This window comes from Oncorhynchus mykiss, chromosome 3 (assembly GCF_013265735.2).
Source record: "Oncorhynchus mykiss isolate Arlee chromosome 3, USDA_OmykA_1.1, whole genome shotgun sequence".
NCBI lineage: Eukaryota > Metazoa > Chordata > Actinopteri > Salmoniformes > Salmonidae > Oncorhynchus > Oncorhynchus mykiss.
In genome coordinates this window covers 26,442,377-26,466,208 of record NC_048567.1, presented here as the reverse complement: position 1 = coordinate 26,466,208, position 23,832 = coordinate 26,442,377, and the positions used below count along the sequence as shown (strand labels likewise).

General features: G+C 41.0%; 2 protein-coding genes and 1 non-coding gene across 4 annotated transcripts in view; 1 reads left to right on the top strand and 2 right to left on the bottom strand.

The window, feature by feature from the left end:
• Window positions 1-4,114: 4,114 nt before the first annotated feature.
• LOC100136321 (TNF-New isoform 1) lies at window positions 4,115-18,347 on the bottom strand. Of its 2 annotated transcripts, none has more exons than XM_036963301.1 (6): window positions 16,976-18,347; window positions 9,856-9,981; window positions 9,720-9,762; window positions 9,394-9,429; window positions 9,157-9,189; window positions 4,115-5,352 (listed from the first exon to the last, which is right to left on the bottom strand). In XM_036963301.1, the coding sequence occupies exons 2-6, from the start codon at window positions 9,976-9,978 to the stop codon at window positions 4,973-4,975; spliced, it is 615 nt and encodes a 204-aa protein (XP_036819196.1). In that variant the 5' UTR covers window positions 9,979-9,981; window positions 16,976-18,347; the 3' UTR covers window positions 4,115-4,972.
• trnaa-ugc lies at window positions 4,287-4,360 on the top strand. Its single transcript has one exon. It is a non-coding gene; the product is annotated as a tRNA-Ala (tRNA).
• A 1,771-nt stretch (window positions 18,348-20,118) lies between the features above and the next one.
• apom (apolipoprotein M) overlaps window positions 20,119-23,832 on the bottom strand; it is a 7,938-nt gene continuing 4,224 nt past the window's right edge. The window contains exon 7 of the mRNA XM_021594686.2: window positions 20,119-23,832. This exon is cut by the window's right edge and continues 17 nt beyond it. The gene's annotated coding sequence lies outside the window, so the exon portion shown is untranslated.

Sequence of the window (23,832 nt, the reverse complement as noted above, 5' to 3'; positions counted from 1 at the left end):
TGAGGCACTCTTTTGTGTTCTGCAGAATAAAATAATGAAAATGGGGTTCTGCTGCGCATGTATCAGGGAAACAAGGAAAGTTGTGGATGCCCAGGGACAAGAGTTTGATACTTTCTATGATCGGTTTGAGGAGAAATACACCACACTTGGCCTGACAGACACAGCAAACCGGAGCAGAGGAGAGGGAGAGGAATGTTTTACAACATTTTGGACAATATCAGTATTCAAATGAAAGCCAGGTTTGATCATTTTGTCATCCTTGGCCCTCATGCCAATCGAGACTGAGAGCCTTTTCAAACTCAAAAAGAATAAAGAAGACTTCTACAATATTGTCACTGAGAGGTTTCCCCTGAAGGACAGACGAATGGACTTCCTTTACAAGTAAAGGTAGGCTGAAATGCATTTTCCTTAGCAATGTGCAGGTTAGTCTACTGTTAAATGAACATGAGAATAGACCACATCCCTTTGACGCCTTTGATTTATCAAGCTACAATTACGTTTTGATTAGACACATTCTTCAGTTATGTCGATTGTTGATACGGACATTTCGTGAGAATCTTATTTATTACATATATATGTGTAATAATATTTCACATAATATGACTATGTATTTGTGTTTGCTGCACGCGCCAGGCACAGTGCATTGGAAGAATTGTAAATCCATTATGAAAGGCTATGGGGTTTGCATTGCAAACTACTCGGATGAAATGTGTCCATATATTGGTATTTTTGTGTCATCTATTGGTTGTAACCGTGGACGCTACATCGGTCTATGGATGAGCTGAGTTGAGCAGTGTGTCATTTTGTCGGATGATATGAAATATGCCGCCATCAGAGGCTATCACTTGTGTGTCTTGGTTACATTTGGTATTTACATTTGTCAATTTAGCCTATGTCCCTCTGGTTGTTGGAGCCATCTGTTGTTTAGTGGACTTGGCCTTCATCAAGGTTTATTTGTGAGTTAATCTGGCTTTGATAATAGCCAGTGCCTACCCAGCCACTGACCTCACCACACATCCCTATCCTGTGTCTCATGGTCCTCACATGACTGAAGGACAGGCCCATCATCTGTATTTGTCATGTGGTTCATTCATATGATCTGTTTGTAGATAAATTAATTTCAACTACTCGGAATGTAACTGTACTTTAGGATGAACTGAAAAGCAGGAAGTAGGTCCTGAAAACAGGAGTCGAAAGAAAAAATGCTCAGGAAGGAAACCACAACAGTAAGGAAGTGATAATCAACTATAGCTTAAATTCTCACGAAAGAAGGAGCAAATATCCCTGTATTGCAGATCAGCAAGGACATCACTTTGTTTCACCACCAAACCTGATTGAAATGATTACATCAATCAGGAGGGATGGAGGTAGATTCAGTTCATTTCAGACGATGGTGAGTATAGTCCTGTGCTTTAGGACATGAAAGGAGAGCTTTCCTAAAGGGAACGTTTTGAATGTTGTCAAAACGTCCTGTAGAAAATGTTTTCATAAAGACCAGTAAGGGACTTAAAGACCATTGTAGTGGCAGTAGTCCAGACAGAAGATGGCAAGTGCCTGGATTAGGACCTGTGCTGTTTCCTGTGTGAGGTAGAGTCATACTCTACTAATGCCGTAGAGCATGAACATGCAGGAGCGAGTGACTCCATTGATGTTTACAGAGAACGACAGGGTGTTGTCCAAGGTCACGCCAAGGTTATTTGCATTCTGAGCGGGGGACACCATGAAGTTGTCAACTGTGATGGAGAGGCCCTGTAGCGGCCAGGCCTTCCCCGGGAGGAAGAGCAACTCCGTCTTGATGAGCTTGAGCTTGAGGTGGTGGGCTGACATCCAAGCTGAGATATCTGCCAGGCATGCAGAGATGTGTGTTGACACCTGGGTGTCAGAAGGGGAAGAAAAATAGTTGAGTATCATCTACATAGTAAAATCACTGGGAAAGCCAAGCCAGAAAATAATTAACATATTACAACCGATCTTTTTGTGATAATTGCGTTGTTTGCTCTGTAACCTTTTAGATGATATACTTTGCTACCGTGATATACAGTGCATTTGGAAAGTTTTCAACACCCTTGACTTTTTTCACATGTTACAACCTTGTTCTAAAATGGATTAAATCATTTTTTTTACCTCATCAATCTACACACATTATCCCATAATGACAAAGCAAAAACAGGTTTTTCAAAAATGTTGCAAATGTATTACAAATAACAAACTGAAATATCACATTTACATAAGTATTCAGACCCTTTACTCAGTACTTTGTTGAAGCACCTTTGGCAGAGATTACTGCCTCGAGTCTTCTTGTGTATGACGCTACAAGCTTGGTTTCATCAGACCAGAGAATCTTATTTCTCATGGTCTGAAAGTCCTTTCGGTGCTTTTTGGCAAACTCCAAACTCCATGTGCCTTTTACTGAGGAGTGGCTTCCATCTGGCCACATGAGGCCTGATTGAGGGAGTGCTGCAGAGATGGTTGTCCTTCTGGAAGGTTCTCTCATTTCCAAAGAGGAACTCTGGAGGCCCTTCTCCCCCGATTGCTCAGTTTGGCCGGGCGACCAGCTTTAGGAAGAGTATTGGTGGTTCCAAACTTCTTCCATTTAAGAATGATGAGGACACTGCTCTTGGGGTCCTTCAATGCTACAGACATTTTTTGGTACCCTCCACTGTGCCTCGACAAAATCCTGTCTCTGAGCTCTGCGGACAATTCCTTCAACCTCGTCAACTGTGGGACCTTATATAGACAGGTATGTGCCATTCCATATCATGTCCAATCAATTGAATTTACCACAGGTGGACTCCAATCAAGTTGTAGAAACATCTCAAGGATGATCAATGGAAACAGGATGCACCTGAGCTCAATTTCGAGTCTCATAGAAAAGGATCTGAATAAGTTAGGTTTTTTATTTGTAATAAATGTGCAAAAATGTCTAAAAACCTGTTTTTGCTTTGTCATTATGGGGTGTTGTGTGTAGATTGATGTGGAAAACAATTAATTTAATAGATTTTAGACTAATGTGGAAAAATGGAAGGGGTCTGAATACTTTCCGAATGCACTGTATAGGCCTAAGGCCGAGACAAAAAGAAGAAACAGTGGCAGAATAAATTCAACCCCACCTTTGTTTTAATCACAAAACCAGAGAACAATCTCTGTCCAGTAAAGTCCAGAAAGCATATGACGTCGCTGTCCATGGTTCTGATTTCTGTGTGTACGTGTGTGCGTGCGTTCGTGCAAGTAGAAAAAAAATGTTGACACCCTACTTGTAGAGAAACGCCAATGCCATCCTCCTCTCTTTCATGTTGATGAAACGGTCTGTCACTCTGTCATACAGTACACGCTTTACATTTTTGTTGTCCTTGGCTACCTGGCTAAAATGTTTGCTTGCTTGTCTAACTTCCTTACATGGGCTACATATTTTATTTAACTAGGCAATCCGTTAAGAACAAAACTAGGCAATCCGTTAAGAACAAATTCTTATTTACAACAACGCCCTATGGGACTCTCAATCACAGCCGGTTGTGATACAGCCTGGAATTGAACCAGGGTCTGTAGTGACACCTTTGGCACTGAGATGCAGTGTCTTAGACCGGTGCGCCACTCGGAAGCCCCATAGCTACATATTTACACAGATCTTCTCCACATCACATGGTAAGAGCGGCCTGCCAGGTATTATGCAATCCAATAGTGTGCAGAGCCAGAGACACCCAGCCCAGACAGAGTTAGAGGAGGTTGAACACAGTAGCGGACATGTGAATACGTGTGTACAATTGCAGATTTCTGTGGAGAGATGACTAGAGGAGTAGAAGCTATGACTAATTTGACAACGACAACTTTGTGGCTTCCTGTTTTGAGTAGCTATCAATCGCTAGTTCCTGCTTTATTCTGTGTAATAGGGGCAACTAAAGCATCACTGCATTCCCACTGGACACTGACTTCAGTTCAATGTTTAGTTTTGATTTACATTTGGTTGAGTTGTCAACTATCCTGAATTCAACGTGAAATCAACAAAACATTTCACCATGTCATTGGATTTAGGCTAAAAGTTAGTCAAATATTTTTTTCCAACCATGTTAATGCCCAGTGGTTAGCTTTCGGCCAATGATAACTCAGCACTGACGTGTGTTTCTGTTACTTCAAATTTTCTAATGCTAATAGGTACAGGTGTTTTCAGACCTAGTTTGCATGTCTCTGAATAAGCTGAGTCTGTGATAGCAGCAGAATCCATCTCAAAAGTGACAGAGAAGGACATCTGCCTCTGTAGTGAGGTGGCGCCACCATGTGGTAAGTGCTACCTCCTGTGTGGCTCAGTTGGTAGAGCTTGGTACTTGCAATGCCAGGGTTGTGGGTTAGATTCCCACAGTGGAGAAGAATGGGAGTCGCTCTGGATAAGAGCGACTGCTAAATAACATAGACAATGGATGATAACAGTAAATAGTGGCAGTAGCATACTTAAACTGTAAGTCATTTTGCTGTTTGATCTAGTAGAACAGCTGATAATCAGATAAATTGATGCGCTGTACCAAAATGAATAAACAGTGGGAATCAACGCAAATTGCACATTAGATGACACATTCGTAATGCTATTTTAGAAATTTCAGATACTATAAAACCTTTTTTTTTTTGTGCATACTATTTAGTATGCTAGTATGGGTATTCAGACACGACCACTGTCTCCATATCAAAACTATTTAGTGTCTATAATAGCTAGCATCGACTTATTCACATCATGACAGATACCATTAATATCACAAGAAATCACACACACACACACAAATACATAGTTTGAAGATGTATTCTGTTACCTCATTATATAATCAAATCTGTTCAGCGAAACAAACAATGCATATGCTAAACAGTTACAGTTTTCACAAAATAAATTCAGTTTAGTAACTAACGCACACTGTAAAAAAAAAAACAACGTTTTAACAGCTTCTTTGGTTCAATCTTGAACGAAGTCTCAATAACAATGTCTGTTGGCTCAATATGGGGGGAGCTGATATGCCCCCCAATAGGTATTCTCTCCCCCATACCTAAAACTATTATTCTTGGATGTTATCTCAAGGCTGAGACTGTTACCTTGTTGGAGCTTAACCATCCTGGACATGAATACAGTGCACTCTTTCTCTCCGTGATACACGGCTTCACTCAGTCTCCTTTGCTGGGTCTTATGTTGAATGCCATTTTTGAACAGAGTCACCTTCCTCTTCTCCTCTCCCCCGGTGTGCCTAGTGAAGGTGACCTGGACATAGAAGTAGTAGAAGCCTTCAGATCTGATGTAGACAGAGTTGTCGCGGAGGACGAGGGAGCAAGAGCCACAGACGGGGGCATCATGGTCATTCTCCCAAGATAATGTTCCTTCTCATGAGACAGAAGGAAAGAAAAGAGAATAAAATAAAATATTAAAATGCTTTACATCATATAAATGGGTTAATATACTCTACATGACCAAAAGTATGTGGACACCTGCTCGTCGAACATCTCATTCCAAAATCATGGGCATTAATATGGAGTTGGTCTCCCCTTTGCTGCTATAACAGCCTCCACTCGTGTGGGAAGGCTTTCCACTAGATGTTGGAACATTGCTGCGGGGACTTGCTTCCATTCAGCCGCAAAAGCATTAGTGAGGTTGGGCACTGATGTTGGGCAATTAGGCCTGGCTCGCAGTTGGCGTTTCAATTCATCCCAAAGGTGTTCAATGGGGTTGAGGTCAAGGCTCTGTGCAGGCCAGTCAAGTTCTTCCACACCGATCTTGACAAACCATTTCTGTATGGACCTCGCTTTGTGTATGTGGGCATTGTCATACTGAAACAGGCAGTTTGGAACTCGGAAGTGAGTGTTGCAACCAAGGACAGACTATTTTTTACATGCTACGCGCTTCAGCACTCAGTGGTCCCGTTCAGTCAGCTTGTGAGGCCTACCACTTCGTGGCTGAGCCGTTGTTGCTCCTAGACATTTCCACTTCACAATAACAGCACTTACAGTTGACCTGGGGCAGCTCTAGCAGGGCAGAAATGTTGTGAACTGACTTGTTGGAAAGGTGGCATCCTATGACGGTGCCACGTTGAAAGACACTGAGCACTTCAGTAAGGCCATTCTACTGTCAATGTTTGTCTATGGGGATTGCATGTCTGTGTGCTCAATTTTATACACTTGCCAGCAACGATGTGGCTGAAATAGCTTGAATACATTCCTTTTAAGGGGTGTACACATACGTTTGTATATATAGTGTATGTTTGTGCATATATTTGAACAGACAGGTGGCAAAATATTGAATAACTACACTTTCAATACCCCTTTAAAACTCTGTATACAGTGCCTTCGGAAAGTACTCAGACACGTTGACTTTTGCCACATTTTGTTACGTTACAGCCTTATTCAAATTATTATTATTTTTTCAGCAAGCTACTCACAATACTCCATAATGACAAAGCAAAAACAGATACAGATACAAATACCTTATTTACATAAGTATTCAGACCCTTTGCAATGAAACTCGAAATTGAGCTCAGCTGCATCCTGTTTCCATTGATCATCCTTGAGATGTTTCTACAACTTGATTGGAGTCCCCCTGTGGTAAATTCAATTGATTGGACATGATTTGAAAAGGCACACACCTTTCTTTCTAATGTCCCACAGTTGGCCGTGCATGTCAGAGCAAAAATCAAGCCATGAGGTCAAACTAATTGTCCGTACAGCTCAGAGACAGGATTGTGTCGAGGCATAGATCTGGGGAAGGGTCTGTAGCATTTAAGGTTTCTAAGAACACAGTGGCCTCCATCATACTGAAATGGAAGAAGTTTGGAACCACCAAGACTCTTCCTAGTGCTGGCTGCCCGGCCAAAATGAGCAATCAGGGAAGAAGGGCCTTGGTCAGGGATGTGACCAAGAACCCGATGGTCACTCTGACAGAGCTCTAGAGTTCCTCTGTGGAGATGGGATAACCTTCCAGTTGGACAACCATCTCTGCAGCACTTCACCACATGACAGCCTGCTTGGAGTTTGCCAAAAGACACCTAAAGATTCTCAGACCATGAGAAACAAGATTCTCTGGTCTGATGAAACCAAGATTTAACTCTTTGGCTTGAATTGCAAGCATCACATCTGGAGGAAACCTGGCACCATTCCTACGATGAAGCATGGGGGTGGCAGCATCATGCTGTGGGGATGTTTTTCAGCGGCAGGGACTGCAAGACCAGTCAGGATCGAGGAAGAAAAGATGAATGGAGCAAAGTACAGAGAGATCCTTGATGAAAACCTGCTCAAGAGTGCTCAGGACCTCAGACTGGGGTGAAGGTTCACCTTCCAACAGAACAACGACCCTAAACACACAGCCAAGACAACTCAAGAGTGGCTTCGGGACAAGTCTCTGAATGTCCAGCCAGAGCCCGGACTTGAACCCGATCTAACATCTCTGGAAAGACCTGAAAATAGCTGTGCAGCAATGTTCCCCATCCAACCTGACAGAGCTTGAGAGGATCTGTAGTGAAGGATGGGAGAAACTCCCCAAATGCAGGTGTGCCAAGTTTATAGCGTCATACCCAAGAAGACTCGATGCTGTAATCGTTGCCAAAGGTGCTTAGAAAGTACTGAGTAAAGGGTCTGAATACTCATGTAAATGTGATATTATTTCCAAAAAAAATATTTTTGCATTTTCATTATGGGGTGTTGGGTGTTGATTGATGGGGGAAAAAACTATGTAATACATTTTAGAATAAGGCTGTAACGTAAGAAAATGTGGGAAAAAATCAAGGGGTCTGAATTAATTTCCGAAGGCACTGTACGTAAAATAAATGATAACGTATTTTCACAGACAGTAATTGTAGCATTGTGTTGGGGTTAGTAGATGCCCACATCTAAGCAGTTACAGTAGATGGGTTGATTGTGGGTCTTAAACCTCACTTCACAAAGGGGCAGACGGGGGGGCCACAGCGCATGATGAGGGAAAAATTGGTGGAACTAAATCTATACCTCATTCTGAGCACACCCTGATTGTGCAGCTACCATTTGAACCTCACACTAATACACCTACCCTCACAATAGCTTAATGTTTAATGAATAGATAGAATATTTGCATAATGTTTTCAATACATAAATATAATTTTCTGATTAATAAAGAGGCATAACATCTTGTTGATAAGAGACATACAATTACATTGGACTGTGTAGTAATATGTTCTGCTTATGGTGAGTAAGCATGTTAGTAAGCATGTTATACTGTATATCTTGGCCCTCCCACCCCTACGTGAGGGCAGCTCCCGCTCAGCCCAGTCCAAGCTCTTCTCTGTCCTGGCACCCCAATTGTGGAACCAGCTCTCCCTTGAAGCTAGGTCAGGAGAGTACCTGCCCATCTTCCCGAAAACATCTGAAATCCTACCTCTTCAAACAGTATCTTAAGTAATCCTCCTCCAAAGAGACAAATAATGGCGCTGTACAACAGTGATGTGCAGAACGGCATCTCGGGAACGCACAACTTGTCGATCCTTGTCACAGACGGGCTATTGCAGCAAATGACAGCACCGGGTTCCACTCCTATCAGCTAAAAACAAGAAGAAGTTGCTCCAGTGGGCACGCGATCACAATTGAAGAGTGGAAAAACATTGCCTGGTACGTGACAGCGAGTTCAGTTTACTTGAGTGGCCTGTGCAGTCCCCAGACCTCAACCCAATAGAGCATCTTTGGGATGAGATGGAACGGACTGTTCACAGCATGAATGTACCACCGTCCAATCTGCAGCAACTGCGTGATACCATCGCATTCAGCATGGACCAATATCCCTGTGGAACGTTTCCGACACCTTGTAGAATTCCCTGAAGAATTCAGGCTGTTCTGGAGGCAAAGGGGGGTCCAACCCAGTACTACTAATACCTAATAAACTGACCGGTGAGTGTATTTTAAAAGACACACTCTCCAGTGTATCATATAAATATTAGGTATGTATCACAACCTAGGTGTCAAATGTGTTAGATCAGTTGTACAACCTGAGTGTGTACAGGGCCCTAGTCTTGTTTAGTGGAACTGACAAGTTCAGACAGACTGCAGAAGCTCCAATGTTAACTCATGCATTCCATGAACTTAGGATGTAAAAAGGAAACTGCAACAAGCATGGAATGTTAGGCCCAAAAGTCCTTACCTAGAAACTAGGAAAGAAAGTGTTTATCTTACCCATGGTCAGCTGGATATAGGAGGGACTGGGAGCTGGAAAGCAAAAAAAGCCCATTAATTTTCCTGTTTTGATCTATCTTGTAAATTTTACGTGTTACTCTCTGCTTGTGCAATCTTACAAGGCCATCTTTCTCCAGAAAATGCACAATTGACCTGAATTCTACTGCATACAATGTATTGTTTAAACATTAGACATTCATTGATAATCAGAAATGGAAATAGCAATGCTTTACTTACCCTTTGATGAATTCAATTGAGCCAGAAAACTGCCGTCTGCAAAATAAAAATAATATTTCAAGTCATTGTCATATCTATATAAAAAACGATATAAAAAATCCCAGCCCCCGTCCCTGCAAGAGGCCTTTTGGTAGGCCGTCATTGTAAATAAGAATTTGTTCTTAACTGACTTGCCTGTTTAAAAAAAAAAAATAATAATAATAATAATACTGTTGTAGAATGTCTAATATGAGATTGGATTTATATTACAGTGCCTTGGTCAATATAATGACATACAGAACAGAAAAAACTATTAATGTCAGTATGTGTAACCCAGTACAACTTACTTGGAGGGTGCTGGTTTTCCTCCTTTGATTCAGGTAAATTACTCTTGGAGAGAGAAATTACATAGTGACATCTTGAGATCATGTATCATCATCATCATATCTGAGTCTAGCTTTCACTGATGATAATTGGACATACCTTGTCAGGTGAGCTTATTTGCACTGTTGTGAGAACTGCGACCATAATCCCCATTGCGACTGTGAGAAACCCGCACCACACATGGAGCAGCAGGTATCTGGAGGTGTGCTGTTGACTCTTCATCCTCTGAAAAACACACACGTACCACAAACCACTGAGACCCATCCCAATTCACTCCCTTCCGCTTCCCATCGGCCCTAATCCTTATCTAATCCTACATTTGCAGATCTGAAGGGTCTAGAATAGATATCAGCAGGCAGGTTGTAGATCTTCCACCATAGGCTACTGTTTGAGTCTGAGCACCTCAACATTAGTCAATAGGCTGCCTTCTGAATAACATTTAGTTTAGATTATACCCCACTGACCATCTAAATGCCATGCTTAAAGAATGTGATCATAAGAAGGAGATTATCTTCATGGGCGATTTCAATGTAAACTGGGAAAACAAAACTTGCTGGAAAAAACTCAGAGATCACAGATTATTTCAACCTGACTCAAATAATACAAGGTCATACCAGAGTAACACAGTCATCCCAGACTCAAATTGATCTGGTGTTTACTAACAGACCTGATCCTATAATTAAGTCCAGTAACTTACCAACTGGCATATCTGACTACAATGTTACATTGGTGGTTAGAAAGATGACAAAAAAGAGATTTAAGAACCATATTAATGTGTAACAGTACGATATAAACATCCAGAAAAGTGAGCAGAGAAACTACGATGTAGCTATAAATCAAATGGACTAGTCTGATCTGTTAAGCAATGAAGACCCAGAGTCTGGATACAGAACATTTCTGTCAGCTATTGACAACATGGATACCTCTTCTACTAGGAAATTTCAACGTAAAGCCAAGACGGAAAACCTCTCTACCATGGCTCAACAAGGACCTCTGGAGGCAGATGAGAGAACGGGATTTTTCCTTGAAAAAGCACTGAAGTCTGGTAAGAATGATGGCAGATGTATATTTGCATCACTGAGAAATAAGGTAATTAAGAATATAAAAAAGCAGTGTTCTTTCTTAGAGTGATCAATGAAGCAAAAGAAAATGTCAAAGTGATTTGGGAAAATCTCAACAAACTAACAGGGAGAGGAGCTGAAAAGTCCAAAAAAAACATCCTGAATTAAAGGTTAATGAGATTCTAATTCAAGACTCCAATTTCATATCCACCACCTTTAACAATGTTTTTGTTGACTCTCTCAGGAACTGGCTCAAAGATTTTCAACCAAGACCACAGTTCTCACTCCCATAGATAATAATAAACCAATATTCAGAATTCCTGAAATCTCAGCATCAGCAGTGGACAGTATTATTAGCTTCTTCAGGAGCTCTAGAACCAAATATGTATTTGGTCTAGACACTGTATTCCTGAAGAGACAAATATTCTCTGATTGCCCCTATTGTACATCTAGTGAATCTGTCCATCAAATATGGGCTCTTCCCCAATGCTTGGAAGTCTGCTGCAGTGATAACTATTTTAAAATCAGGTGACCCAGCACTGGTGGAAAATTACTGACCTATAAGCATCCTTCCAGTGCTAACAAAGGTAGCTGAAAGATGGGTGGCTGATCATCTGACTGATCACCTCATTCAGGGGAACTCGTTACATCAAATGCAATTTGGATTCAGAACTAAACATTCCACCGAAACAGACAATTGCTATTTTCTGGAGTGCATTAAACTAAACTGGACATAGGTGGTCATGCAGGCAAGAATTATCGACAAGACTGTTGTATGTACTTCTCTAAGAAATCCCTTGATTCTTCCCAACGAGCTGTTCTTGTTAATGGGGAGAATCTGAAAGCTGTGTCTAACTTCAGGTATCTTGGTGTCATTTTGGACTCCAATTTGACATTTAATAAGAAACATGTGAAGAAGGTGGTTAACACGGTTAAGTTTGGATTATCCAACTTTAGGTTTAAAATACATTTCCTTCCTCTGGAGAACACCAAACTATATAGGCATGCTATGATGTTCTCATATCTGAGATATAGCCTCACATGCAAGTCACAAACAGGAGCTACTATTCTGAAACCAATTGAATCACTTAAGATTCTTGATAACAAACCAAACAGTTACCACCACTGTCATATCACTTACAAACATAATTTATTTAGTCTGGATAGCTTTAAGCAGTATGTACAGTGGGAAGAAAAAGTATGTGAACCCTATAGAATTACCTGGATTTCTGCGTAAATTAGCCATAAAATTTGATCTGATCTTTATCCATGTCACAACAATAGACAAACAAACACAGTCTTTAAACTAATAACACACAAACAATTATAATCTCTTTATTGAGATTCAGGTGCGCACACCATTTAAATATTCACAGTGCAGGTTGGGAAAAGTATGTGAACCTTTCGATTTAATAACAGGTTGACCCTTCTTTGGCATCAATAACCTCAAACCAACATTTTCTGCAGTTGCAGATCAGACCTGCACAACGGTCAGGAGGAATTTTGGACCATTCCTCTTTACAAAACTGTTTCAGTTCAACAATATTCTTGGGATGTCTGGTGTGAACTGCTCTCAAGGTCATGCCATAGCATCTCAATTGGGTTGAGATCAGGACTGACTAGGCCACTCTAGAAGGCATATTTTCTGCTGTTCAAGCCATTCTGTTGTTGATTTACATCTGTCTAATGGGTTGTTGTCCTGTTAAATCATTTAACTTCTGTTGAGCTTCAATTGGTGGACAGATAGCCTTACATTCTCTTGCAAAATGTCTTGATAAACTTGGGAATTAATTTTTCTGTCGATGATAGCAAGCTGTCCAGGCCCTGAGGCAGCAAAGCAGCCCCAAACAATGATGCTCCCTCCACCATGGTTTACAAATGGGATGAGGTTTTGAAGTTGGTGTGCTGTGCCTTTTCATTCTCCACACATAGTGTTGTGTGCTCCTTCCAAACAACACAACTTTAGTTTCATCTGTCCACAGAATATTTTGCCAGTAGCGCTGTGGAACATCCAGGTGCGCTATTGAGAACTTCAGACGTGCCGCAATGTTTATTGTTTGACAGCAGTGGCTTCTTCCATGGTGTCCTCCCATGAACACCATTCTTGTTTAGTGTTTTATGTATTGTAGACTTGTCAGCAACAATGTTAGGATCTTCCAATTATTTCTGTAAATCTTTAGCTGACACTCTAGGATTCTTCTTAACCTCATTGAGCACTCTGCGTTGTGCTCTTGCAGTCATCTTTGCGGGACGGCCACTTCTAGGGAGAGTAGCAACAGTGCTGAACTTTCTCCAATTATAGACAATTTGTCTTACCGTGTCTTACAAATCGTAATCTTAGGTCTTCTGAGATCTCTTTTGTTTGAGGCATGGTTCACATCAGGCAATGCTTCTTGTGAATAGCAAAAATGTTTTTTATAGGGCAAGGCAGCTCTAACCAACATCTCCAATCTCGTCTCATTGATTGGACTCCAGGTTAGCTGACTCCTGACTCCAATTAGCTTTTGGAGGTCATTAGCCTGGGGGTTCACATACTTTTTCCAACCTACACTGTGAATGTTTAAATGATGCATTCAATATAGACAATAAACATACAATAATTTGTGTGTTATTAGTTAAAGCACACTGTGTTTGTCTATTGTTGTGACTTAGATGAAGATCAGATCAAATTTTATGTAAAATTTATGCAGAAATCCAGGTAATTCCAAAGGTTTCACATAGTTTTTCTTGTAGATGCAAGCCTAGAGTTGCCACTTTCAAAGAGCTAGAGCTGCCGCTTTCAAGGAGCGGGACTCTAACCCGGAAGCTTATTAGAAATCTTGCTATGCCCTCTGACGAACCATCAAACAGGCAACGCGTCAATACAGAACTAAGATCGAGTCGTACTACACCGACTCTGACCCTTGTCGGATGTCGCAGGGCCTGCAAACCATTACAGACTACAAAGGGAAGCACAGCCAAGAGCTGCCCAGTGACACAAGCCTACCAAATGAGCTAAACTACTTCTATGCTCGCTTCGAGGCAAATAACACTGGAACATGTATGAGAGCACCAGCTATACCGGAAGACTGTGTGATCCCACTCTCCGCAGGCGATGTGAGTAATACCTTTAGATAGGTCAACATTCACAAGGCCGGAGGGCCAGACGGATTACCAGGACGTGTACTGCGAGCATGCGCTGACCAACTAGCAAGTGTCTACACTGACATTTTCAACCTCTCTTTGTCCGAGTCTGTAATACCAACATGTTTTAAGCAGACTACCACAGTGCCTGTGCCCAAGAACACTAAGGTAACCTGCCTAAATGAATACCAACCCGTAGCACTCGCATCTGTAGCCATTAAGTGTTTTGAAAGGCTGGTCATGACTCACATCAACACCATTATCCCAGAAACCCTAGACCCACTCCAATTTGCATACTGCCACAACAGATCCACAGATGATGCAATCTCTATTGTACTCCACACTGCACTTTCCCACCTGGACAAAAGGAACACCTATGTGAGAATGCTATTCATTGACTACAGTGGTAAGGGTAGGTAACAACACATCTGCCACGCTGATCCTGAACACAGGGGCCCCTCAGGGGTGCGTGCTCAGCCCCTTCCTGTACTCCCTGTTCACTCATGACTGCACGGCTAGGCATGACTCATTCAATTTGTCGATGGCAACAGTGGTAGGCCTGATCACCGACAACACAGAGACAGCCTATAGGGAGGAGGTCAGAGACCTGGCCGTGTGGTGCCAGGACAACAACCTCTCCCTCAACGTGATCAAGACAAAGGAGATGATTGTAGACTACAGGAAAAAGAGGACTGAGCACGCTCCCATTCTCATCGACAGGGCTGCAGTGGAGCAGGTTGAGAGCTTCAAGTTCCTTGGTGTCCACATCACCAACAAACTAATATGGTCCAAGCACACCATGACAGTCGTGAAGCGGGCACGATTAAACCTATTCCCCCTCAGGAGACTGAAAATATTTGGTATGGGTCCTCAGATCCTCAAAGGGTTCAACAGCTGCACCATCGAGAGCATCCTAACTGGTTGCATCACTGCCTGGTATGTCAACTGCTCGGCCTCCGACCGCAAGGCCCTACAGAGGGTAGTGTGAACGGGCCCAGTACATCACTGGGGCCAAGCTTCCTGCCATCCAGGACCTCTATACCAGGCGGTGTCAGAGGAAGGCCCTGAAAATTGTCAAAGACTATAGACACCCTAGTCATGAATTCCCAATCAATAAGATTCCTGAACATCTCGTCAAATGGCTATCCAGACTATTCACATTGCCCCTCCCTTCCCCTCTCCACACCATTGCCACTCTGTTGTCATCTATGCATAGTCACTTTAATTAACTCTACCTACATGTACATACTACCTCAACTAACCAGCACATTGACTCTGTACCGGCACCCCCCTGTATATATGCTATTTTTTTAATGCTAAAATTATTTATTTATTTATTACTCAAATTTGATTTGATTTGATTTTGAAGCCATGTCTTTAAGTTCCTACATGGTCTTGCCCCTTCACCCCTATGTCGGCATATCATGCTCAAGGAAAGCACCTCCAGGATAACAGGGCAGTAACTAGAGGGGATTGCTTTGTCCCTTTTCGACACAGTAAAATCAGTCAATCGGCCTTCTCTGTTAGAGCTACAATATACTGAAATGCAATGCCCATGGACTTGAGGAGCTGCACTGATTATTGTACTTTTACATTTGAATTGAAAACATGGTTCAAATCTATCCACGCCTGTACACATGAGTTATCTGTGGTTCCTCATACGTAAGACGACAGCTGATGATAGTGTTGTTGTTGTCGTTAGAATGATATATTATTGGATGTAATGTATTTGTATTTTGTATTGTTTTAGTGAGTATGTGTACTGTGTAATTGTCCTTGGACTACGGGTGCAAATGATCTTTCGGCTAACCCCGGCACATTTACATGGATGTTGCATTATTGTAATATTGATGTTGATTAATGTGCATTGTCCCCTATAAATAAATAAAACAAAGATTTCACCTATACAGGTTATTCCCCTCTTGAACTACAATGCTGCCCTATGTGCAGTGTGGTTTGCTACTTGTATTGGCTCAAACAATAACATCAGTGACTGTAAATGTGATACCTGAACTTACTACCAGAGAAATACAATAAAATAATTTGTAGTAGACATGCAGAGAGTGGTATGTACTGTGTGACTGTGACAAGACATTACGGCTGTCATGCAGTGTAATCTGGTATGTTCAGAAGGACATGAATGCAATAGTCAAGATAATGATAATAATAATAATTTGGGGGGTGCTTATATTTGTTCCTGTTACACACTTGCACAAGACACAAGTAATTGTGAAGGTATGCATAGTGAGTGAGAAAACGTTCTGGCAATGATAAATTTGACCGCATTACCTGTCATATGGTATAGGACATGAGACTGGGTCCATCCTATTACAGTATCATTATTGAAAATACCCCTAAATATTCATACAACAGCCACCGTTTTTAGATCAAATATAGCTGTGGAGTCATTAGACTATTACTGTGTGATGATAAATCGGACATTGCTGTCATCACCAAGTGATTTTACATTGTGTCACATTTTCCTCATCCAAACATCCTATAATTAAGTCTAAGATTAGGAATTTCACATTATGTGTCATGTTCGTCGTGACGAGAATACATTCTTCTTTATTAAACAAAGAATAGTTAAACAAACTAACAATAACGCTATCATCACTAGTGCTGACACAGGCAACTATACATAGACAATAACCCACAAAACCAACATGGGAAATGGCAACCTAAATAGGACACCCAATCAGAGACAACGATAAACAGCTGCCTCTGATTGGGAACCAATTCAGGCCACCATAGACCTACATTTACCTAGACATACCAAAATCCCATAGATATACAAAAAAAAAACCTAGACAGGACAAAAACACACATACCACCCTAATCACACCCTGACCTAACCAAAATAATAAAGAAAACAAAGATAACTAAGGTCAGGGCGTGACATTATGAAAAAGTATTGCTAATACAATGGTCCACTGTCCACAATTCTGTGTTACCACAATTTACATATCCATCATAAATAAATGAGTAGCTTGATATGAATAAAATGAAACACAATGATCAGGATCTCAACTCACCTAGTGTGTCTTGTAGTGTCCTTGTACAAACAAATCTGTCTGCTGCATACCATGCTGCATTTCAGAGACATGTTCTTTAGACAGGGTTTCCCCCCTTTTTCACTTGAGTTGAGGCTCGATGCGATGGAGTTTTTTTCTTCACTGTGAGTTGTGGTTGGAAAGAAAGGAGGAAGTGAAGCAAAGCATCATGGACTAAAACAACCACCTCAAAGTCTAGGTAGACTTTGGTCACATTGACCCTGGGACTGGTAAATTAGCAACTGATGATGTCATATTCTTGTATGAAAATGTATTTTAGCCTGGTTTATGCTTATGCCTACTCCATTGTCAAGCCAGGCATGACAAGTCCATAAGAAGTTGGCAAAAGAGCAGAAACAGATTGTCACCCAGGCTATGATTTATTTGATTTCCCTTCTGCGTTTCTAACATGTTTTTTTGTTATGACAAAAAAATTAAAAATAAATCATCAATAAACCCAGGTATTTTATCCATTATTTTATGAAATACTGTAGATCAAGTACAGTTGTGAAGTAACTTTTTGACAGCACCCCTTTTGATATGAACGAAACCTTTCATCCATACTGGCCCATTGTAGAAGTGTTCAGAAAGTGACTTCTTAGACCTGGATGCCAAAACATCAAAGATTGCCATATTTTTTATACCCCACAATAATATGAGACATCCATGTCCTCATCACTGGAAACGACAAATGGTTGAGATTGATATAATTTAAAAGCTTACAAACAGGGGTGTCAAACTATTCAATAATTTATTGGAATTTTGGGGGGTATAACATTTGTCATTTTATTACAGTATATGTCAATTGTCTAAAAACGGGTCAACTCCAATTTTTAGCATAATCAGATGTTGTAGCTTAGACCCTATTTGACTTAATCTGAGGTTTTTGTCTTGTGCCCACCATCGGTTTAGACACAACATGCTCCTGAATACAGGGTGGGTGTCATGTTTTGGCTGATGAATTTACTGAAATGGGAATAAAATTGAAATTTTAACTTTCAAATGGTACCAAAAAGATGGTTGAAAGTCCACACACCAGAGAATGTTGACTTCAAATTAAAATCAAATCAAATTTTATTTGTCACACATGCCGAATACAACAGGTGTAGACCTGACAGTGAAATGTTTCCTTACAAGCCCTGAACGAACAACGCAGTTTAAAGAAAAACACAATAAATAAATAAAAGTAACAAATAACTAAAGAGCAGCAGTAAAATAACAATAGTGAGGCTATATACAGGGGGTACCGGTACAGAGTCAATGTGCGGAGGCACCGGTTAGTCGAGGTAATTGAGGTAATATGTACATGTAGGTAGAGTTATTAAAGTGACTATGCAGCGGCGTAAAGGGGGGAGTGGGGGGGGCACTGCAAATAGTCTGGGTAGCCATTTGATTAGATTTTCAGGAGTCTTATGGCTTGGGGATAGAAGCTGTTTAGCAACCTCTTGGACCCAGACTTGGCGCTCCGGTACCGCTTACTGTGCGGTAGCAGAGAGAACAGTCTATAACTAGGGTTGTGGAGTCTTGTTTTTATTTTAAAAAAATGTAACCTCTTTTTCTCCCCAATTTCGTGGTATCCTATTGGTAGTTACAGTCTTGTCTCATCGCTGCAACTCCCGGACGGACTCGGGGGAGGCGAAGGTTGAGAGCAGTGCGTCCTCCGAAACACAACCCAACTAAGCAGCACTGCTTCTTGACACAATGCTCACTTAGTCCGGAAGCCAGCCGCACCAATGTGTTGGAGTAAACACCGTACAACTTGCGACCGTGTCAGCGTGTACTGCGCCCGGCCAGCCACAGGAGTCGCTAGTGCGCGATGGGACAAGGATATCCCTGCCGGCCAAACCCTCCCCTAACCCGAACGACACTAGGCCAATTGTGCGCCGCCCCATGGGTCTCCCGGTCACGGCCGGCTGCAACAGAGCCTGGACTCTCTAGTGGCACAGCTTAGACCACTGCGCCACTCGGGAGGCCCAGGTTTCTGGAGTCTTTGACCATTTTTAGGGCCTTCCTCTGACACTGCCTGGTATAGAGGTCCTGGATGGCAGGAAGCTTGGCCCCAGTGATGTACTGGGCCATACGCACTACCCTCGTTAGTGTCTTGCGGTCGGAGGCCGAGCACTTGCCATACCAGGCAGTGATGCAACCCATTTTGTTTCTCTCGATGGTGCAGCTGTAGAAACTTTTGAGGATCTAAGGACCCATGCCAAATCTTTTCAGTCTCCTGAGGAGGAATAGGTTTTGTCATGCCCTATTTACAACTGTCTTGGTGTGCTTGGACCATGTTTGTTTGTTTGTTGGTGATGTGGACGCCAAGGAACTTGAAGCTCTCAACCTGCTCCACTACAGCCCAGTCGATGAGAATGGGGGCGTGCGCAGTCCTCCTTTTCTTGTAGTCCACAATCATCTCCTTTGTCTTGAATGAGAATATCTGTTTTTTAAATGACACTGTCAATCTTCCATAGGAAACCTATTGAAATCATAGAAATATAGATAATAGAATATATATTTAAGTTTACATTCAACAGTGGGTGGACCAGTGACCATCTTTGTGGTAGTAATTAGTAGTCAAAATGTCAATTCAATTCAAATGTCAATGGTGTACCAGCTAAATTGCAGTGGTCTGAAGGGATAGTTCCATTCTATGAATTATATTTGTATGATTGAAATGACACCCACCCTGTATTCAAGAGCATGTTGTGTCTCAACTGATGGCGGGCACAACACAAAAACCTCAAACGTTTGAGTTTGAATGCATAAACTCGGATTCTATTCCCATATGTTGTAGTTTAGACCCTATTTTACATCATCTCTATTTTCCGGTGATGTAGACATGGATGTCTCATGATATGGTATGCAAAACGGGTCACGTGAGCACCTTTATCTCCTGAATGTTTTGGCATTGTTTAAATCAAAAGAGATGCTGTTAAAAAGTGATTGAATACAAATGGATTTACCCTAAGAAAAATACGTTAAGCACTACTTAAAACCTTTTACTGCAGTGGGGTAAATCAGGGTTACACAGAGTGTTCTTGGTAGCCTTAAACAAATCTACTGTGAAACCAAAGTATACACCTCACACACAATGATTATGGACTTTAAAAAAAGAAGACACCTGTACCATGTCTGATATAGTTTAAATGTATTCAATTTTGAGTTTGCATCCCAATATTACACTTTATATTCATCACAGTAGACTGAAAAATAACAAAACCGCTTGACATAGAAACATTGGATTTTCAGCGTTTTAAAAAAAAATGTTGATTACTTTACTATTTCAAAATATTTTTTAAACTTTTACTTTTACTCCACTAACATTCCTAAAGAAAATATGTACTCTGTATTCGCTCTATAATCGCTCTGTAATGCTCTGTAATCGCTCTGATATCGCTCTGATATCGCTCTGTAATCGCTCTGATATTGCTCTGTAATCGCTCTGATATCGCTCTGTAATCGCTCTGATATCGCTCTGATATCGCGCTGTAATCGCTCCATCGCTTTCCTGCTCCGCATCCAAAATGTAACAAGTACTTTTGGGTGTCAGGGAAAATATATGGGAGTAGAAAGCGATTACAGAGCGATTACAGAGCGATTACAGAGTGATATCAGTGACAACAGAAACTGTATTTGAATTCAATACTTTTTTATTTGCATTAAGATATTGAATTTAAATGCAATATTTTTACATTTGTAATGCACAAATGTAATCATTGAACTAATAACTTGAACTTGTATTTCATGATTTTAAAATTATTTTAATGAATATTGCATTCAGTTTTAAAATTCTATTACAATTGAATTCTAATTCAATATTTATGTTCTGTTTCAATGTGGTGGATATTGCATTCATTGTCTGTGTATCAAGTTTACAAACTATAATTTCAAATTTACCATAGTTTCACATATTCAACATCTCAGATACATTTAGATTCAGTTTTCAAATTCAGTTCACTTTCACATTTGCTTGAGGCATTTTCTATTAAGGTATCTTTACTTTTACTCAAGTATGACAGTACGGGCAAAGAGAAGGTGACAGAACCACTATCATCCCTGTAGCAAGGAACTATAGGCTAGTAAGGCTAAAGATGAGTACGGCACAACATTGACAGATGTGGGCGGCATGTGTTTTCCCTTACATATTTATAGGTCAGTGTCAGCGGGTTCGAAGGGCACAAAAACATGACAGGGAGTTCTCTTCATGGTTTCATACACCAGCTGGCAGCCACTGTGACTCTATCTGACTTTACATGCATAGGGTATGGGAATAGCCATAGGGTATGGGAATAGCCATAGGGTATGGGAATGCAGATGCGTGAAGTTGAACACTGTTGATTTCATAAACAGGACTGAAAGTAACTTTTAGAAAGTGGAGAGAGAGCGAAAGAGAGAGAGAGAGAGAGAGAGAGTGAAAGAGAGAAAGAGAGAGAGTGAAAGAGAGAAAGAGAGAGTGTTTGCTGGTAGATTTCTATGTAACTTTCCTGTTCTTGGTTTCAAGCTCCATGGCACATCCTCAATCAACCTGCCTGTGCTTTCCTTGACACAAACACAGATGGTTTAGGTGCTTACCCAACGCAGGCACAATTCTCAGACAAGGCCTTCAATCATGTTTGCCTCTTAGTCTTTTCCCCATCTTCCTGAAATTGTTGAAAGCAGAAACCTTTTGGAATCCATCTAATTATGTTCTGTTCAGTTTCTGTTCAGTTTTAGATGATTGATCAGTTTCTGTTCAGTTTTAGAAAATTGATCAGTTTCTGTTCAGTTTTAGATGATTGATCAGTTTCTGTTCAGTTTTAGATAATTGTTCAGTTTCTGTTCAGTTTTAGATAATTGTTCAGTTTCTGTTCAGTTTTAGATAAATGATTTCAATCTGTGCAGCATCAAAGATGTGTTTGGCTCAATATTGCTATATACCAGCGGTCACCATTCCTGGTCAGGGAGAGCTAAAGGGTGTGCATGTTTTTGTTTCTGCCCAGCACTAACACGCCTGATTAGTGTTTTACTAGTAAACTGCTCATCAACAATCAGGTATGTTAGAGGTGGGCTGGAAGAACGATCGTTTGACAGTAATGAATTATTTTGCAGGGAAGAGTTTGACTGCCTATTTTTGGGCTTAACAAGATATTCTTTCATATACTGTAAATAGCATTGATATTTGAGAAACGATCCAGAAGTGAAAAGAGGAACACACTGGGAATAGAACCTCAGCTGTACGGTGACTATATTAACTTATTGAAACAAGTCCTGCTGAGATTGAGGCTGTCCTATTATGGACATCGTACAGGTGAGAGAAAGGTAAGAATCTAAAGTCATTCTGACGGAGATGGGAGGTAAATTCTCACCCTGACCTCTGTACTTTCTGCCGGTCAGCAAGTTGTTTCATGCCGAAGTGTATCTGGGAAGTCAAGTGACTTCATGTTGGTGCGTCACAAGTCTTTGAAAGTACGTAAATCAGAGAGATAAATGGAGAGGGGGAGGGAGAGAGACAAGGATTTCATCATGGTTTCGGGATATTTTCTGACATTCATATTAGCCCCGGGCATAGTTGAAACACAGAGGTACTTGAATGGTGACGTTGTTAGCTACATGTTGACTTTGTCTCACTCAGCCATTGAGTGTCTCCTGTCACTGGTCGCAACCCCTGGTATGTCAATCATTTCTAACCAGGGCCCGTACTCATAAAGCTTCTCAGAGTAGAAGTGCTGATAGGATCAGGTTCCCTCTCTATGTAACCTTATTCATTATCTGAAAGGCCTCCTGCTCTGCTTTATTAATACGGGTCCAGAACTACAGTATAGGATTCAAAATGTTACATAAGCATAAGGACACTGTTGTTTGGCCTTTCCTTGAGGCTACAGGTAAAAACCCACATAACCTGATAATGTCAAGTACTGGACATTGTGCTTTGTCACTGATGCCAGTGCAGATGAAAGTCGGGCTATTTTACATCAATCAATGGCTTTGACATCATTTTCTTTTAGAAACTATTAACTCAAAGAATTCTCAATTTTCTCTTGTATTTTTATTTTATTTTGTATTTTAATTTTACTAGGCAAGTCAGTTAAGAACAAATTCTTATTTACAATGACAGCCTAGGAACAGTGGGTTAATGAAGCAAATGAAGAAGAGAACTGTTGATGACCACTCTAGTTGTGAACAACTGTGTGCTCTGAGCTTCTGCTCTGTCAGCAGCATCATGGGAATTTCCCCTGCACTGTCAGTGTGACTACATGGGTGGCTCCTCCCCCATAAAGTACCCCTGGATTATTATCTTAGTATATCAATGGTATTTAGATGGAGGTCAGTGGAGGCTGCTGAGGGGAGGACTGCTCATAATAATGGCTGGAATGGAGTCAATGGAATGGTATCAACCACATGGAAACGAAGTGTTTGATACCATTCCATTGACTCCATTCCAGACATTATTATGAGCCAACCTCCACTCAGCAGCCTCCATTGATGGAGGTAGGCAAAGAGGGGGACAATGCAGTTCAGTGAACCATGACTGAACCATGACAGTTACATCATCCCTCACAAAAAGAGAAATGAGTGAAAGTGAAAAATGTGCCTTTTAGAAAGCTTGACAACTTGATAAGAAGTCTAAGCATGGGTCACTAGTGCTATTCTAACCATTCTGAGACTTTGGAACATACTTTGTATAGCTGTTCTTTTTTCTGTTTATTTGTTTTGCTATTACACATGGGAAATGAGAGGAGGGTTCTTCATTTGAATTAGTTCCACGTTTCTGAGTTAGATCAAAGTTAGAGTGGGCAATACGCTAATATTAAACTATCAAAAGGAAACCTATTTTGATGCATAGCATGATCTTGATTGAAGATTCC

Coding starts and splice junctions, on each gene's coding strand:
- LOC100136321 (XM_036963301.1), bottom strand. CDS start 9,978: ATGAAGAGTCAACAGCACACCTCCAGATACCTGCTGCTCCATGTGTGG. Junction 9,763..9,855: donor AAATAAGCTCACCTGACAAG/GTATGTCCAATT, acceptor TCTCTCTCCAAG/AGTAATTTACCTGAATCAAA. Junction 9,430..9,719: donor GGAAAACCAGCACCCTCCAA/GTAAGTTGTACT, acceptor TTTATTTTGCAG/ACGGCAGTTTTCTGGCTCAA.